At 46.3% G+C, this 18,637-nt stretch overlaps 1 protein-coding gene across 2 annotated transcripts in view; it reads left to right on the top strand.

The window, feature by feature from the left end:
• The window catches only part of LOC105014114 (zinc finger SWIM domain-containing protein 6), a 46,819-nt gene extending 32,459 nt beyond the window's left edge, over nucleotides 1-14,360 (top strand). For both annotated transcript variants that reach the window (XM_010876148.3, XM_020052804.3), the window contains exons 5-14: nucleotides 2,473-2,652; nucleotides 2,921-3,091; nucleotides 3,533-3,679; nucleotides 3,877-4,020; nucleotides 4,821-5,081; nucleotides 6,063-6,198; nucleotides 9,210-9,367; nucleotides 9,458-9,621; nucleotides 9,799-9,880; nucleotides 10,222-14,360. In XM_010876148.3, the coding sequence (XP_010874450.1) occupies nucleotides 2,473-2,652; nucleotides 2,921-3,091; nucleotides 3,533-3,679; nucleotides 3,877-4,020; nucleotides 4,821-5,081; nucleotides 6,063-6,198; nucleotides 9,210-9,367; nucleotides 9,458-9,621; nucleotides 9,799-9,880; nucleotides 10,222-11,087 (2,309 nt within the window). In that variant the 3' untranslated portion in view covers nucleotides 11,088-14,360. The remainder of the gene's footprint in view (nucleotides 1-2,472; nucleotides 2,653-2,920; nucleotides 3,092-3,532; nucleotides 3,680-3,876; nucleotides 4,021-4,820; nucleotides 5,082-6,062; nucleotides 6,199-9,209; nucleotides 9,368-9,457; nucleotides 9,622-9,798; nucleotides 9,881-10,221) is intronic.
• Nucleotides 14,361-18,637: the final 4,277 nt, after the last annotated feature.

Below are 18,637 nucleotides of genomic sequence, written 5' to 3'. Positions count from 1 at the left end.
ACACCAGTCTGAGATGCAGGTAATTGCCTATTTCTGAGGCTGGTAACTCTAATGAACATATCCTCTGCAGCAGAGGGAACTGGCTTCCATTCCTGTGGCGGTCCTCAGTGCAGGACTTCCCTTGAAGAAACTTTCAAAGTTCTTGGCATTTTCATGTCTTCATGTCTTAAAGTGATGATGGACTGTCATTTCCTCTTTTCTTATTTAGCTCTTCTTGCTCTTCATAATATGGACTACATTAAAGGCAAAATGATAGTATTCTGTCTTTCAACCTTAACTGGTTACAACACAGTCGATTGGCTCAAATGCATTAAGAAGGAAAGCAGTTCCACATAATGACTCTTTAAGGCACACCTGTTAATTGAAATACATTCCAAATGAATATCTCATGAAGCTGGTTGATAGAATGCAAAGAGTGTGCAAAGCTGTCATCTAGGTAAGGGTGACTACTTTGAAGAATCTACAATATGAAATATTTTGGTTGCTACATGATTCCATAAGTGTTATTTTGTAGTTTTGATGTCTTCACAAGTATTCTTCAATGTGGAAATAAGTAAAAATTAAGAAAAACCCTTGATTGAGTAGGTATGTCCAAACCTTTGATGGATACTGTATATTTTACTACTTTAATTATGGCATGCTTGGTCCTACTGTGTGTCTGTTACTTTGGCTTGTAAATGGCAATTGAAGCTTGTATGCAACAGTATTCCCTGAGAGTCCCCTGACAAACAGTATAGGAAAGACTGTCGGTTGTGACATCTTTCTGGAAAAGAAATAATGGGGGTCAAACGTTCCGCTTGTCAGCAGGACTGGACACCTATAGCCACAAGTGCAATCAGGAAGCGGTTCTTCCTGAAGTACATTTGGTGCTTTGCTGTTTCCACAGTGGATTTAACGGGCATCTACATTTGCCACATAAGACTGTCCCTGCCTGGAACCTTAGCCTCACTGAAACCCTGACTGCTGGAGCGTGTCCATAGACATCCTGCAGAATCATTCTGGGCAGGTCGTGTCACAGCTACCAGCAAGCACTTGAAACCCTCAGAATCACATCCCCTGAGAGCAGACAGGAGAATATCTGCCTGACATTTGCTAAATCCCTGCAGTTCTTTGGACGTCAGACAGGCCTGCTTTGACTCGTTGCACTCTAGAGACTCCTTGTGGTAGGTCGGCTAGTTGTTGGCCAGGGATGTGTTCTCCTCCAGCATGTGTGTGCCACTACAATCTTCTTGCTTGAGCAACTAGTGCTTAGTGGAATGACATGGCAAAATCGCAGCAGAGGACAATGTGACTGTCTCGCATCAGCTGTTGAGCTGTTGCCACAAGGCAAAGCCATAATTGCAAATTGGACGTTGTGAAATTGGGGGAAAAAAATACAATCAGTCTAACAAATCAATTTGCAGACTGACAACCTCTCACCAGATCACTGGAGGGGCAACCCATAACAGACCACTATCAGAGTTTTCCTATTCCATACTTCACTAAAATGATAAAAGCATACGAAAGCCCAGAGATTTTTTTAAATGCCTTGTTTTTTTAAGGCTGCCACCCCAAATCATGTTCTTGTATTTAGTTTTTTTTTTACCTGCTTTTGTCTTTTTTTTCACTCCAGTTTTGTCATGTCTAATTTTCTTTACAAACCTATGTAAATGCAAAAAAACCCTAAAAATCCCAATGGATTCGGAAAAGTTTAATATCGAACCATGCCTTCCTCCCATGCATCCGGGCGAAACAATTCTGCTGTTTTCCACAGCTCGTGTCAGGACACAGTCACCTGATGACCACAATTAACTTTGAAGGCCCCCGAGCTGCCTGAGGCAGTTGTTAAGGCGAGTTGTTAAGGCGCTATGAGACCAGGAAATCCCTGCTGACCATGCCTCCCCTACACTGTGATCCAGACCGGCAATTTGCATGCCCCTAGGGCTTCCCAGCCAGTCACTGCCAAAGCGCAGTCTGCAGTGTGAATGCACACAGATATTTAATGGAACAAAATGACGTCACGCAGTGTCTCTTGGGCAAGATTGACAACTCCAGTCTTTTTTAAAATAATTCCCATATGTATATGCAAATTCTTTGTTATTATCAAACATTATTCAATCAATATACGTACACAAATCATATACAATGTACACAAAACATATAAAAGGGCAATATGGGGTTTAAAAACTGGCAACTCTTATTATTTCAAATAAGATAATATTAATGTTTGACATTCAGTTGACTATGTCCCACCAAAAATGTATAAACCTTTTCTCTCTTGTTATGCAATATGTCATATACCTACTTTCAAGTATCTTCAATATTTTTTTTAACTTTTTACATTTCTAAACAAGTGAATATCTTACTCCATTAAGCAGATGTAACAACAGTATTTTTGACTTTTCATGAATTTTCACTGTTTCTACTATGTTTGCGCGTGTGCGTGTGCGTGTGCGTGTGTGTGTGCGCGTGCGTGTGCATGTGTGTGTACAGGGGCTCTGTGGATGTGCATCGTGTTGAACCCCCACTGTAAGGCGGAGCAGAAATGTTCGTGGCTCAGACAGCTGAGGAGGTGGAACAGCGTGGACGTGTGTCCCTGGGAGGATGGTAACCATGGCAACGATCTGCCCAACCTCACCCACTCCCTGCCTCAGGGTGCCCATGGCAACCAAGGTGAGAGACGCACCACCATCTTTCTGTCTGTCTGTGATGTGCTCTCCATCTCCCTCTGTTGTTAGCCTGCGGCTAATGTTTGAACCCTCCTCTCTCCAGTGCCGTTTTCTCCCACTCCCTCCATCCCTCCATCTCCCTCCCTCCTCCCTCCATTCCTCCTCGGCTCTGTCTAACACTTTAATCTCTACCTCTCTCTCCCTCCCTCTCTCCCCATCTCCCTCCCTCCTCCTCCTCCCTGTCTAACGCCAGACTCCCTCTCTCCCATCAGAGTCGCGTCCCCATAGGACAGTGTTCACGAGGGCAATCGAGGCCTGTGACCTCCACTGGCAGGATCGCCACCTGCAGCACATCATTGCCAGCGACCTCTATGCCAACTACTGTTACCACGATAATCAGGACGGCTCCCTATTTGACGCTCGTGGATGGCCCATGTGGCACGGTATGTTTGCAAGAAAAGACTCTCTGTGTGTCTGTGTGTGTGTCTGTCTGTGTGTGTGTCTGTGTGTGTGTCTGTGTGTGTCTGTATCTGTGTGTCTGTGTGTGTGTCTGTATCTGTGTGTCTGTGTGTCTGTCTGTGTGTGTCTGTCTGTGTGTGTCTGTCTGTGTGTGTCTGTCTGTGTGTGTCTGTCTGTGTGTCTGTCTGTGTGTCTGTCTGTGTGTCTGTGTGTGTGTCTGTCTGTCTGTGTGTGTGTCTGTCTGTGTGTGTGTCTGTCTGTGTGTGTGTGTGTCTGTCTTTGTGTGTGTCTGTCTTTGTGTGTGTGTGTGTCTTTGTGTGTGTGTGTGTGTCTGTGTGTCTGTCTGTCTGTGTGTCTGTGTGCGTGCGTGCACGCGTTTGTGTGTGGGCATATTGACTTCTCTCTTCTCTCTCTTTCCCTCTCAGAACACGTCCCAACGGCTTGTGCTCGGGTGGATGCCCTGCGTTCCCATGGTTACCCCCGTGAAGCGCTGCGATTGGCCATTGCCGTTGTAAACACGCTGCGTCGTCAGCAGCAGAGACAACTAGAACACTTCCGCCGACATAAGAAAGGTTAGACTGCCCTGTTCGACCCCATTGGCCAGTACTAGAGCCATGCTAGATACTGAAGCTGTACTCGACAGGGTTACTACTACGTTACTGTGTGTCGCTTGTAGAGCTACGCTAAGTCCCGAAGCAGTACTGTCAATAGGGTTAATGCTGTGCTACTGTGTCCTTAGTTGACATTTCTCCTGTCTTGTCCGTGTCAGAGCTGCTCCATAAAGGCACATCTATCACTAACATGGAGGGCTGGGTGGGCCACCCCCTGGACCCCATCGGCACCCTGTTCAGCACTCTCACAGAGACTGGTCGGGGGACGGAGGAGGGGGCCAACACATGCCTTGACCTCTCAGGTACATATTCATCTCTTCTTTCTCCGCTCCTCGTTGATAGAGCGTCTAATCAAAAGCACAGATTTTGAAATAATGGGTACAATATCAACTCTGTAGATGATCATCTGCGTAAACTAATGGTCAAAATATAATGTCTTTGTCATAATCTGCTCCAATGAAGATTTTCCAAACAGTAGAATGGTCAAAACCATCCAGCTTATTTTTATCTTTTCAATAAGTTGTTTTAAATGTAATCCGGAACGCAGTCATCATCCGGTGTATTAGGTGGACAAATCGGAATTTCTGAATATAGCGTTAATTATATGTTATTGTATGTTAATTACATGTTAGACAAAGACCCCACTGAACGATTCAGAACAGAAAGGACATCAGTCTTGGTAAAACTGTGTTTCACTGGTTGGTGAAATTCTCCACCAAAGCGTGTCTTCAGCCACTCCGGGCAGAGGGAACGGACACCCTGCAGATGGTCCCTCTCCATGCCCTCTCTCACCCTTCACCAAATGCTCACATTCCTCATTTCGCTCCCTCTCTTTCCTCTCCACTGCTAGTCCAAAATAGTCCAGGCACACCCTAAGCTGGCCCGGTGATATGGAAAAGAACTAGCTGGAGATCTTGGGCTGGTCCCAAATCCCTCTGACCGGGGCTGTGGTGTTATGTACTGCAGTGTCTTGGGAATAGGGTGCTGACCCTCAGTGGTGTGGGAGAGGGACGTTCCAAAACCTCAGAGAATGGACAAACTGTAAACAGACTACTAGGCACTAACTCTCAAGTGTCTCTCCTTCCCTGTCTCTCTCGCTCAGACTGTTCCAGTGTGGTGAGTCGTGCAGAGCTGCAGAGGTTGCCAGTTCAGCGGTTGCTAGGCGAGGGCGAATCGTACGTGGCGCTGGCCGTGGAGACCGCTCTGATAGGCTTAGGGCAGCAAAGGGTCATGCCTGATGGGCTGTACGCCCAGGAGAAGGTGTGTCGCAACGAAGAGCAGCTACTGGCCAAGCTGCAGGAAGTGGAGCTGGACGACACGCTGGTCAAGATCTTCCGCAAGCAGGCCGTCTTCTTGTTAGAGAGTGAGGACACACACGTCGCTGCTGTTCACTTTGCCTGTTAGATACCATGTTCAATAGTCTTTTGTAGCATTGTTGAGAATGTGTGCGTTTCTGTGGCTCATCTGTGAAAACAGATGGCTTTGAGACTTTCCTTCTCGTGCCTGTTGTCCTACCACAGTCTCCACACCGAAGCAGAAGCAGGAATTAACAAATTTCACCCCTCGGCCTGAATATTTATTATCTTTCAGTTTGTGAGGTAAATATAACTAGAAACGCCCTAAGCAAGACGTAAATAACTCTCCCACTGTAACACCAGGAACATGTCAGCAGACACACACACACACACACTAAACATGCAGTGCTGACATCATCAACTGGGACAGAATGGGACTGCTGGGGTTTTCTTGTGGGAGTGGGAGAGATGGTAGTCAGCCCTCAAACCTCCAGTCCCACCCTAACCCCAAGCTAGCCTCTGCCCAGATCGACCACCCACCTCTGGGCTGTGTTGGTAAATTCAGTCCCAGGCTCTAAGGCCTAAGAGTGTCTATAGTGGGGCCCATGTGTGATGTGGTCTGTGGTCGGGGGGTGCTGTTCAGTCTAAAATAAACCGGTGGAAATGAGGGGAGGGAGGCCTCTGTCTGCACATTATGACCTCATGGTGACCGTTTTGTTCTGCGTGGCCTTTTCTCCTCTGGAGCGAGAGCAGGAAACTCTGAAACCACTGTCTAGCCACGCAATAAGACACACTTATAAGTATACTGTAGTCACACATTCTCCATTACGGCCACAGACCGGAATACATGTATAATAAAATATATTTCTTATTTTGTGCTGCTGATATTTCTGTCTTCTATAATTGTTGCAAAATGCTTCATCCCTCTCTTCCTGCCTGCGACACGTGTCCCGTCGGCTGTCTGTCCGTTACTTCTCTTTCCCTCTGTTTTGTCCGTTGGTTCTATCTGTATGGAGGTTAACAACGTTGTCCTCCTGTTCTGTGTCCAGGTGGCCCATACAGTGGTCTGGGAGAGCTTGTCTACAGAGAGAGCGTACCCATGCACACCTTCGCCCGCTATCTCTTCACCTCCCTCCTACCTCACGACGCTGAACTGGCGTACAAGATTGCACTGAGAGCCATGCGGTGAGTCTCTCCCTGGATATATTTGTTAGTTCGTGTGCGTGCGTGCGCGTGCACGTTTAGTTGTTAGTAGGCGGGAGAATAATCTGTGAATATTAATGATGTTAATGAGAGTTCAATTAGCGTGTGAGCGGGCTGGCCTATTGGGACAGGGCCACTATGTGGCTACATGGCTAACGCCGATACCAACACCTACCATTCAGTCCTCAAGCTACTCTTTGAACAATGCTAACCGAACGCTGACGCTAAATGATTGCGAATGAATGAGAGCAATGCCACGTAGCATTGGGCGCTGAAAGAGGTGGCTGGAGCGTAGTGCTAATTTGCCAGCGCGTTTCCTCAGGCCTCGGCTCTTCAGCCTGGCCCTGCCCTGGCAGCTCCGTGGAGGGAAGCGGTGAGGTAGGATCACATGGCCCCCCGCTCTGGAGACCTGGCAGTGTTTCCGTCCGTCTGCTCGCATAACGATGAGTGGAACGTGACGGAGCCCGTTGCCCGTGTAGCGTGACAGCAGCGGATGCCTTCCCGCTCCCACGAGACACGGGCTACTGGGTAAATATAGCGCCAGGTAAAAGGCCCGGCTTTTAATGACCCATTGGAACACTGTCGTGGGCGCAGACAGCCTTTCCGTATGCACATCATGTCACAAGTTATCTCGGCTTAAGGATGCAGTGCATTATAGTAAGGGTAGACCGCTACTTTTATCTGGTGCAGGGCGGGGTGGGAGAAGACGCAGAAAGACAGTGCCCACCTCCTAGTTAATGCTTCGAGTTTTGAAGATGTGGAATCCAGCCCAGTTTCTTAAGGGCCTTCTAGTCTGGACTGTTAGTCTTTGTGCTGACTTGGGGAGCACTTGTGTGTAAGGAAGAGGTCTTGAGTAGAGGCCTTACAGCGGATGCTATGACTGATGGATTGGGGAAGTGACCAGACCTATGTGAAGTGTTTACTTTGTCTGCGGGTGAAAAGCGGGAGGTAGAGAGTTCAGTAGTCGTACTGATGTTCACCAGAGACCAGGGCCGGACTAGGAAGGAACCGGATCTAGTTACTCTTTCACTTCGATCCGTGTCTATTCAATTTCTCTCTTTGTCTCTCTTCATGTTTCTCTTTGTTATTTCTCGGGGGTGTGTGTGTGTGTGTGTGTCTTTCTCTGTCCCTTTCGTTGTTTCTCTGTCTACCCTTGTCTTTCGCTCTGTGCGTTAAGACCGATTTCTTCCTTTTTGAGGAACCTTATATAGCATTGAGTTGTGTTTGAGATTCACTATTGCATGCATGTAAATACCACTTCCACCAGTTTCATCCTGTAAAACTGTCTGGTGCATCTCTCTGTGCTGGGCCCCTAGGGGCCTCTGGCCCTAAGGCCCCTGGTACCCTCGACCTTGAACACATCTGGTGTGAAAAGTATCAAAGCGTCAGCTGAGGCTGATGGTGCATTAGAACGTCCTGTTAAATGGATCAAAGTGGAGGCTAAGTGTTGTTGTAAAAGTATGAATTTGATTACTGTTTTGAGTGTTGCCTTAAAACAGGTCATTGAGCATTTACGGTGTAGTGGTTAAAATGGACAGATCATAACGGTCATGGTTGATGTATAACGCGGTAGTTAGCCGCACTCTGGTTGTGCAGCCCCCCAGGACTGGAGTTTCCCTACCCTCTCTGTTGTCAATTTCTTTTTCTTTAGTCCCGGTACCCATCCCCTACAGGAAGGGAAGGGTACCGTGGCCAGGCTGTTACTGGAAATAAGAATTGGCTCTTAATTTACTTTCCTCGTAAAGTAAGTTAGAATATATAACTCCTGATGTACAGTCTAGCTTTGCAGCTAGTAATGTCAGTGTATTTTCCTTGAGTAGGCTTTGAGTAAGACCAGTAAAGAGAGAAAGAGCAGCAGAATTCTACTCTATGTAATACAGGGTATTTGTTTTTGAACTGGAATAGAGGACGTAGATTCCCAATTCTTACAGTGGACAACAATTTGAATTCAAAAAGTCATTGTTTTCAGACCAGGTCTTTTAAAAGCTCCCAGACCAGTGATCGTTCTAAGTCAGGGACAGGAGTGTTGTCGAAGGGTTCCAGCTTTGGGAGGGTGTTTCTGCTTAGTTCCACCGAAGGCATGTTCTAGAATCCCCCCTGGTGTGGGGGTGCTTTTAGCAGCTCTTTAGATGTGTTTGGAACAAACTCCTTGTTGCTATGGCATCGGCACCTCCATTTCACACCCTGCTCAGTGTTCACACTCACACAGTTCTCCCACTTTATTTAGTTTGCAGGCCGACCCAAATTACCTTGTCTAGATCCGAGAAAGTCCAGATGAAGATCAACGATACATCCTGACTTTGTGGTAGCGGAACTATCTGGGGCGGGGCAATATGGGCAAAATATGATTTCCCATATTTATTTTTACTTTTGAGACAGTATTATGTTTCTGAATCATTTGAATAGGCTTTCTCAGTTTGAATGGTTTTCTTTTCAACCAAGCAAGGACAAAACTGAGTGACATTGACCAATTAGGAATGTCAGTTATTTAGACCTATCTCTATTTAGACCTATCTCTATTTAGACCTATCTCTATTTAGACCTATCTCTATTAAGACCTATCTCTGGCCCTGAACTGGCATTTTGCTTAGCCTTGTATCATTATTTTGATAGGATTTCTGAGTGAGCTGTGTGTGTGCGTGTGCAAGCATGCACATACATGCACCAAAATGTGTGTGTAGGTATGTGTTTGATGTGTGTCCAGCCATATAGGACTGGGAGGTGAATCCTCTAATTTCCCCATGGACTCAATTAGCTTTGTGATTGGCTGAGATCTGCCCAGGTTCTCCTCTCTTTCAAAGGGAGTGAGACCTTTGAAACTCGGCTGGAAGCAGAGGCTTGAATCTGAGATGAGCTGTCCGCGGCAGCGGAAGTGAAGACTGCCCTTCAATGTGCTGTCAGTCAGTCGACCTGTCTGTGCCTGCGCGTGCGTGTGCGTATGTGGGCGCGCGTGTGTGCGCCAATCAAACATATGATTTCTCTGCACATCTCAGGTTGCCTGTGTTGGAGTCCACAGCCTCGCCAGGTGACCTGTCGCGACCCCACCACCTGGTGTCAGTGGTTCCCAACCGCTACCCTCGCTGGTTCACCCTGTCCCACATAGAGTCCCAGCAGTGTGAACTGGCCTCCACCATGCTCACCGCAGCCAAAGGTGAACACACACACACACACAAACACAAACACACACACACACACACAGGTTTGGCTCTCTTGGTCACTGTAACGTGCGTGTGTCAACCAGGTGACAGCCGCAAGCTCGAGACGGTACTAGAGTCCATTCAGAAGAACATCCACTCCTCGTCACACATCTTTAAGCTGGCCCAGGATGCCTTCAAGATTGCCACACTGATGGACAGCCTGCCTGACATCACACTGCTCAAAGTCTCTCTGGAACTGGGCCTACAGGTACCCACACACACACCGCACGCGCCCACACACCCCACCGCACGCGCCCACACACCCCAACGCACGCGCCCACACACCCCGCCACACACGCCCACACACCCGACCGCACGCGCCCACACACCCCACCGCACACACCCACACACCTGCTCCCATCCCTAACCGCTTGTCATCTGTCAGGTAATGAGGATCACCCTGTCGACGTTAAACTGGAGGAGAAGGGAGATGGTGCGCTGGTTAGTGACCTGTGCCACCGAAGTAGGTACGTGTACAACGGTTTCCTTTCTATAATGTATTTCATTGGTGATGACATGGGCTTCGAGTCCAGCTGTCTGCTTACGATAAAGAATTACATGCCACAGAAGCTCCACAAAAAAGTTGAAAGGGAAGGTTTTGAGTGAGGAACAGAACGGTTAAAATCAAGAGACCACTGTAAATTGATTGCTTTTGTTCCTCACTCAAAACCTTCCTTTTCGACTTTTTTGGAAAGAAAAAGGTGCAGTGGTCTCTTAATTTTTTCCGGAGCAGTGTGTGTTCTGATAAAAGTGCATTCTGACTGGTTTGTGTCTCGGTTAACGCCCCGGCCTGTCCTGCGCGTCCCAGGTGTGTATGCTCTGGACAGCATCATGCAGAGCTGGTTCACCCTGTTCACCCCGACCGAGGCCACCAGCATCGTGGCCACCACCGTCATGTCCAACACCACCATCGTCCGCCTGCACCTGGACTGCCACCAGCAGGAGAACCTGGCTTCATCCGCCCGGACCCTGGCCCTGCAGTGCGCCATGAAGGACCCACAGAACTGCGCCCTCTCGGCCCTGACGCTCTGCGAGAAGGACCACATCGCCTTTGAGACGGCCTACCAGATCGTGCTGGACGCCGCCGCCACCGGGATGAGCTACACGCAGCTGTTCACGATAGCTAGGTACATGGAGCACAGGGGCTACCCCATGAGGGCGTACAAGCTAGCCACGCTAGCCATGACCCACCTCAACCTCAGCTACAACCAGGACACCCACCCGGCGATCAACGACGTGCTGTGGGCCTGCGCGCTCAGCCACTCCCTGGGGAAGAATGAGCTAGCCGCCGTCATCCCCCTGGTGGTCAAGAGCGTGAAGTGCGCCACGGTGCTGTCTGACATTTTGCGGCGGTGCACGCTGACCACGCCGGGGATGGTGTCGGCGTTGAACAGCCGCAGGAACTCTGGGAAGCTGATGTCGCTGGACAAGGCGCCGCTCAGGCAGCTGTTGGACGCCACCATCGGGGCCTACATCAACACCACACACTCTCGCCTGACACACATCAGCCCGCGGCACTACAGCGAGTTCATCGAGTTCCTGGGGAAAGCCCGGGAGACGTTCCTCATGGCCCACGACGGACACATCCAGTTCACGCAGTTCATAGACAACCTCAAACAGATCTACAAGGGCAAGAAGAAACTCATGATGCTGGTGAGAGAGAGGTTTGGCTGACCAGGATCAGCCCTTAGTACTTTTCTATTAACTCGAGTCTGCCTTTTGAACTTCTTCGGACTCAAACACGGACAGGTAAAGAGTTTCAGGACAAAGCGAAACTAGAAGGAAAAAATACTCAACAGAGCCACACGGTATTATCGTTCTTGCTGTTGTTACCGTTTTAAACGTTATTACTATTATTATTATTATTACCATGTGTACAGACATGTTTTTTTATTTTGTTTTTTTATTTTATTTTTTTCAGAAGAGGAAATGTGTCACATTGTGAATGTCGTGTGAGTATTTCTTTATGTGCGTGCGAGAGGAAAACGAGGAGAACTGAAATGGCTTATTCTGTTTTTTTTATTAGCATTTTTCTTTCTTTCGTTTTTGTTGTTTAATATACTGACTATATATGTAATCAAGTGGCTAAAGGCCCCTTGTGCAAAAGTACTCGTAAAAAAAACGCATTGGCAGCCTCAAACAGACGCTATGGCTTTAAAACCACACAGACAGGCACATCTTGGCTATTAGCTACAGGACTTAGGAAGCACTGCTCGGCTCCATGAGAAAACCACCATTTAGCTTTTCTGTCGGCTCAGCACTTGTGTTTTCTCTGGGTCAAAGGCGTGAGTTAGATTCTAGTTGTAAAGTAAAGCTGTTAGACTGGTGTTGTCTCTTTCCCCCAAGCATATGCGGTAATAATGAATATGTGTTAGACTGAGGTCTGCAATGCAGGACAACAGCAATGGCACATGCGCTGTAAGATGAGGATATTGGGTAGTATCAAAAAGAGTACTAGCATGTATTATAACAGATATATCCCAAAATGTAGAAACCTGTATGTGAGTTAAAGTAACTGCCCGGTGTTGCCAGATTTTTATGAAATATGTAATGACTTGTAATTACTTACAACATGAGTGAAATAGTTTTCTAAAAATGTGTATGACAGCTAAAAATTGGTATTGAATGTGGCACACTAGGTTGGCAGTTTAAGCCAATGTTCCGGGCCACATATGCCACTGCAGTATGGGTTCTAGTCTACTGCTATATCTTCAAAAACTCTACTCTATTTTACCACCTTTCATTCTATCAATAAAGCAGAAAATACCCAATATTACATCTTTAAAAAAAAAGGATCAATATGAATGTGTGTAGCCTGTTGATTGGCCGGTTTACATTCCTCCAGTCGGCTGTTCAGCCAGCTCATTCTATATAGAGTATTACATAACATTATATAACTTGGCAGTTACTTTAACATGAACAGTTGCTTGAGACATTTCCCCATACCTTCTCCAGCTTTATCCACTTTACTTAAGGTCCAGAAAATTGGTATTTGGGGAAAAAGGTGTCTGTATTCAGAAACATGCCAAGTTCCTGTATGCAGAAGACTACCCTGGTTACCTGACTGTTTCTGTATTCAGACGACTAGCCTGGTTACCTGGCTTTTTCTGTATTCAGAAGACTAGCCTGGTTACCTGGCGTTTTCTGTATTCAGAAGACTAGCCTGGTTACCTGTTTCTGTACGCAGACTAGCCTGGTTACCTGTTTCTGTATTCAGAAGACTAGCCTGGTAACCTGACTATTTCTGTATTCAGAAGACCTGCCTGGTTACCTGACTCTTTCTGTACTCAATGCCACAGTACGTTGCTGCCTTGGCAAGATAACCACAAGTTGTCTAAAACAGAAACACACCGGTACCAACTAGTTACCCAGACTATTGAACGATGTGTTGGACTCTGTAATACACTACATTACCATAGTGATCATGGTTGTAGAATAGGAAAGTGTAGCTCCAGGATAGGCCAGTGTCAATGCTTTCTGTGTGTGTGGAACCATAGAATAATTAGAATTCCATTAGAATTTGGTTCTAATAGGCCTATTCTATGTGTAGAACCTTAAGCAACTGTCAACAGACGTTCTCAGGGATTTCTCTAAAACTAACAGAAAAAGGAAGAAAAAAAAGTACAGGAAACAAAATGTGACACGACACGAGCAAGCGTATATTGTGCTGTGTATATACAATAGTATAAGTCTGAATATGGAGGATTCTAAAGTATATGTTAACTAATTTATACAGAGTATTCTATGTAATGTGAAATACTTGAAGCCGCTGTAGCTTGTCCTTTTTCTATTTTTCATTTTCTTCTTTTAGAATTTTGTCTTTTTTGGCCTCATACCATATCAAAAAGACTGATTTGGTCATGTTTATGCTAGGTTACTGAAAGTTCACAAATGGGGTGTCAATACTAAAACATTGATTCTGATTATTGGACTGCTATCAAGTTTTTGGAGTCTGGCGGGGGAAAAAAATCTTTGTCTCTCAAACGGTCACTTTTCACAATGATCCAATTGACTTCTGGAACTGATGTGCATTATTGGATTCATACACGCCGCATAGTAACGCAAGCACTGACTTCTCATTACACGGCCTCATAACACTGATCAGCTGTGGAGAAACCACTGACCTCCAGTTGTGCAGAACTCTGATCCTCAAGGCTTACTGGTCTGCCTGTTTTCTCACTCATCGGATTCAAAGAGTTTAGAGTTAGAACATGGCTAACCAGTGGTGTGAAACCTCTGGTCCCCGATTGAAAGTGACCAAACCCTTAAAACCAGCAGGGCTGTGATCCTTAAGGACAGGAGTTGTGCTCTGCTGTGGTGGGCTACAGTCCTGTTCTCTCTTTCATCTGACCGTGCCGCTTACAAGACCGCTGTCTCTTTGTACGGTCGGGCCATTGTACTCAGAACTTTTTTCTTTCTTTTTTTTTTCTCTCCTTTTTTTCGAAGCGCTTTCTCTTTTGTTCTTTAAAGAAGAAACAGCCTTTTCTCTTGCCTTGTCTTAAACGCTTTAAAGTAACCAAACAGGAGTTCTAACAACCAAACAAATACGTTCCAAGAAGTGAAAGCCAAGCCACCTTGGTCCCAGCTTTAGTGTCCTTAATTAGTAACTGACTGGCTGTGTACACTCTTTGTGCTTTGAACAAAGCAGTTCCTCATGTGTGTTTGGTGAAAAACGTCGTCCTGTGTCTCTCGTCCTCTAATGAAAGGATTTCCTCCTTTTCTTTCTAGGTGTTTTTTTTCTTTTTCTGTTTGTGTAGGAAATGGAATCTTCTGTTTTCCAGTTTTATTTATTACAATGATCCATGTATACATACTTATGAAATTAAGATTTGATACACCGATATCAATTTATTTATGTAACTAAAATCACTGTTTTATAATCTTGTTAATGAGTCGATGATTGAATTTTTTTTGTTTTAATTAAAGTTAGCTTTTTTTTGAAAGGTACCCATTGGTCTCCTTAGTTTTGTATTAAGAGGTTAGAGTGTCATTGCATTTCTTTCCTGTATACACCACTAATCAACCAGATGTGTTGGCTGACATAGAAACAGACCAGCCACTTGAGCTCAGTCAGTTTAGACAGTGTTGATCAGTAGCAACATCAAACACACCAGCAGAAATAAACAAATTGTTGTGTAGATTTCAGCTCTCACCAGTGAATCTATTAAGCAGTAGTCTTAAATTACATTCTGACATCCATAGTGAGTAAATCATGGTTTGGGGCTCTCGACCACAGTGTTGAGAGTACCTGGTCTGTGTGTTTGCGTGCGCGTGTTTGCATGCGCACGCGTGTGTGTGTGTGTGTGGTGTTAGGGGAGAGAGAGAAAACAGGTGGTACCTCAACACTACAGGCAGTCCTGACAGCCGTAGGGTCCCTGGACTCCCATCCCTCATTAAATATTGACACAGAAACACTGCAACTGTCCGCGTGTGAACAGTAATGAAGCACAGGCACACAGAGGAAAGCCCAGCAATACAGCAACACCAGCTCGGTGCACCAGGATGTGTCTGTGTGCACCAGGATGTGTCTGTGTGCACCAGGATGTGTCTGTGTGCACCAGGATGTGTCTGTGTGTACCAGGATGTGTCTGTGTGCACCAGTATGTGTCTGTGTGTACCAGGATGTGTCTGTGTGTACCAGGATGTGTCTGTGTGTACCAGGATGTGTCTGTGTGCACCAGGATGTGTCTGTGTGCACCAGGATGTGTCTGTGTGCACCAGGATGTGTCTGTGTGTACCAGGATGTATCTGTGTGTACCAGGATGTGTCTGTGTGTACCAGGATGTGTCTGTGTGTACCAGGATGTGTCTGTGTGCACCAGGATGTGTCTGTGTGCGCCGGCATCTGTCTGTGTGCGCCGGCATCTGTCTGTGTGCGCCGGCATCTGTCTGTGTGCGCCGGCATCTGTCTGTGTGCGCCGGCATCTGTCTGTGTGCGCCGGCATCTGTCTGTGTGCGCCGGGATCTGTCTGTGTGCGCCGGCATCTGTCTGTGTGCGCCGGGATCTGTCTGTGTGCGCCGGCGTCTGTCTGTGTGCGCCGGCGTCTGTCTGTGTGCGCCGGCGTCTGTCTGTGTGCGCCGGCGTCTGTCTGTGTGCGCCGGCGTCTGTCTGTGTACATCACCCTTTGTGTTAACATGTGTACAACTGTGAACAGTTATGAGGTAGATTTGTCCACAGAGAAATACACATGAATACTATAAAATGGACCGGTACTTTCTGTCACTCACCAACTAGGACTTCTGTCAGAGGGAAGTTGGAGCTGTCCATTTTACAGAGATGTGATTGGGACCTTCTTATGAGAGTCGGGGGTTTGGGAATCTGTAACGCTTTTTACACATACAGGAGCACCAACAACGTTGCCTCAGTGTTAGGAGATCGAGGTTTGGAAGTTCTCTCTTCTTTTCTCCTCTTCTCTTCTGTCCTCTTCTGTATGTGAGTGTGCGTGTGTGCGTGCGTTAGACTGGTCGTAGCTGATGAAACCTGTTCAATGGCAGGTGTTAATGACATCCCCTGGGTCCCTGCTGTGGTATAGCTGCCTGTACAGACCTGCCTTACTGTATACCACTAATGACATCATGATCATGTGTCCCTCTTGTGCCAAATGCTCTTTTCCTCCCCATCACCATCAAACTAACACGTGCGCGCACATACAACACACTCAAGCATCCTCCATACTCTGTATCATCATAAATGTCTACTTGAGGGGGAAACCATTAGTCCTATACCGCAGTACTATATTGTAAAAATATATTTAGTTTAAATGTGGAGAGATATTTCATGCATGTGCAATTCTGTATTGTGTAAGGTGGTGAAATGTGGGGATCTTTATCTGGTTGGTTTCATCTTTGATGGTGAAGGGTCCAGGTAACATGGAGAGGTCGACAGGCAGGTGGCCTGGTACTCAACACAGACAAAACAGTAGAGTTGCTGGTTGGCTTTAGGAAAAGCCCCCAACCTCTCTCTCCAGGTTGAGGGGTCAGCTGTTAATTCGGCAAGATCTTTCAAATACAATCTGAGGTGGGAGGACAACGTCTTTGGAATCATGAAAAAGTCACACCAGCACATACACGGACAGCCTGATCTGAGTCCAATCTCTTCATCGGTGACTGGTTTAGGTTTGTTTCATTGCATTGTATGTTGCACCAAAAGAGTAATCAACCGCCGTCTGCCCTCCGACGAGGTCCTACATGACAATAGAGTTAAAAAATATCCAGCCATGATCATTGCTGCCCTGTTCCACCTCAGTCACCCACTTCTCCAGAAATCTTTCCACCTGAATGGTTGCTTTGTCTTTTTTTCAGCAGCACATAGAATAATGGAGTGTCTGCTCGGAAACATAGCCAGCTAATGTTAGCTTATCGACTCAACCAAAGATTTTGGATAAATATTTCTATCTGCATTCATAGAAATAAAAGACCCAAGAACATTCACATTCACATAATTTATTTCAGCAAGCTGGTCAAAATGAGCAGAATCGTTTTTTATCATATCATTAGTAAATATGACTAATAAAATTATGATTTAATATCTAGCAAAATAACAATCTAGCAGTAAGCTCTAGCTCAGTGTTACTGCACCCCTAGCATTTTGGCACTTTTTTACAATATAGATTGATTTAATTCTGTGGTCATTTTTGAAGGCTGTGCCTTTGGGGTTTTGAACTATCCTGTCAAGTGTTCCTCCATCCCTGTTGATCAGCTTCGACTTGTGACCGCTGTTCCTCTTTACAGATTTAGTTCGTCCATGTTCCGCATATCCTGTCAAGATTTTGAGACTGTTCCCCTAGACCAGGCATGAACAACAGAAGGCCCACGGGCCACATGCAGCCCCCACCCCCTCTTTGTGCGGCCCTCAGATGAATTTAGAAAACAGTAAAATTATATATATGTAACTCTCTCTATTTGTGCATATTAATAAGGTAACATGCATTGATTTCAGAGCTGAACAGAGAAATTATGTGACACAATGGTTACGATCTTCTGTCTTTTTTTTTTTAATTCTAATTACAAAAAAGGGAATAGCCTAATTAAAAGGTTGACCCCCTGCAGTCTTGAGTCCCAATGTTGCGTCCCAGATAGCGAGAACTGCCGTAGCCTGTCAGTCCATTGGATACTTCCACCAACCAGTTCCAAGGCAAGGTTGAGTCACACGTTTTCTTGATTACCACAGATCAGAGGGAGGTTCAACAACGCATTCGGCGCAGCACCGCTTCTCGCACCTCCTCACAAACAATCCGCTACACAGCCCACGTGTGACTGGTAAGACCCCATTAAATAGGGAGGGATAAAAAAACTCCATCACCCACACCTGTACATGCCCAAGTTAATTATATCCCACTGCAAACCAATCACACACACACAAAATCACTCTTGTGAGAAGAACCTTAGGTTGTCTGCTGTTTTTCTTACCTAATGCACGTGGAACACAAAAACGCACTCTCCCAGTATTGGGCAGTCCAATAAGTTAATGACCTGTCATTTAGCAGCAACTTGCAACTTCATGTAATTCTGGGTATGGGTAAATGTACAGTACTTAATGAATTAAAGCTGTGGACTCAGAAACAGATGCCAGTCTTTTCAAAGTAGAACTCTTTATAACGGTCCTTCAAACTTGGTTTGAACAAGCATCCTACCTGAGGATTCCATACTGCAACCTCTGACAAGCTGGTGAGTTTTCTCACTAAACCAGTTACCATCAGCAGTGCCTAGTGATTTGGCCACCAGTGGGACTTCCTTCTGATCTGGATGTTTGAATGTGATAGCCTCTGAAAAGAGGTCTGAACCTTTATGGTGCAAGAGCTGTCTTGCCTTTCTAAACCAACGTACCAGAGAGATCATAGGCCTACTGATGATATGCTAGTGAGCAGTGCTCCCAGCAGCCCGGTCACCAGTGGGGTTGTCTTCATTCTCTTCTGAAAGGGCTGTTACAGTTTGATCTTCTCCTCTCCCCTCCGTCGGCCCGGGGCGTCTGATTAAATGCTAATTAAAGCCGTTAGCGGCGCTATCGCTGCTGCTAACTCCTCTCTCTGTCACCGAGATTAATGCCCCTCATTTATCATTCCACCTCACCGGCCCGGGGTACCTGCCCATGGAACCTGATCAAGACATTCACTCGCCGCTCCACACGCCTCTCCCGCCACCTGCCTCGCGGAGATCGAGGAGGTTTTTAAATTTTAATTTAAAAATTGCCCTCTATTACATAGGCGGCGAGCAACCACTTGCTGG

The sequence above is a fragment of the Esox lucius genome, chromosome 13, assembly GCF_011004845.1.
Source record: "Esox lucius isolate fEsoLuc1 chromosome 13, fEsoLuc1.pri, whole genome shotgun sequence".
Taxonomy (NCBI): Eukaryota; Metazoa; Chordata; class Actinopteri; order Esociformes; family Esocidae; genus Esox; species Esox lucius.
Note: the sequence above shows the minus strand (reverse complement) of the source record. Positions and strands in the feature narration are given on the sequence as shown.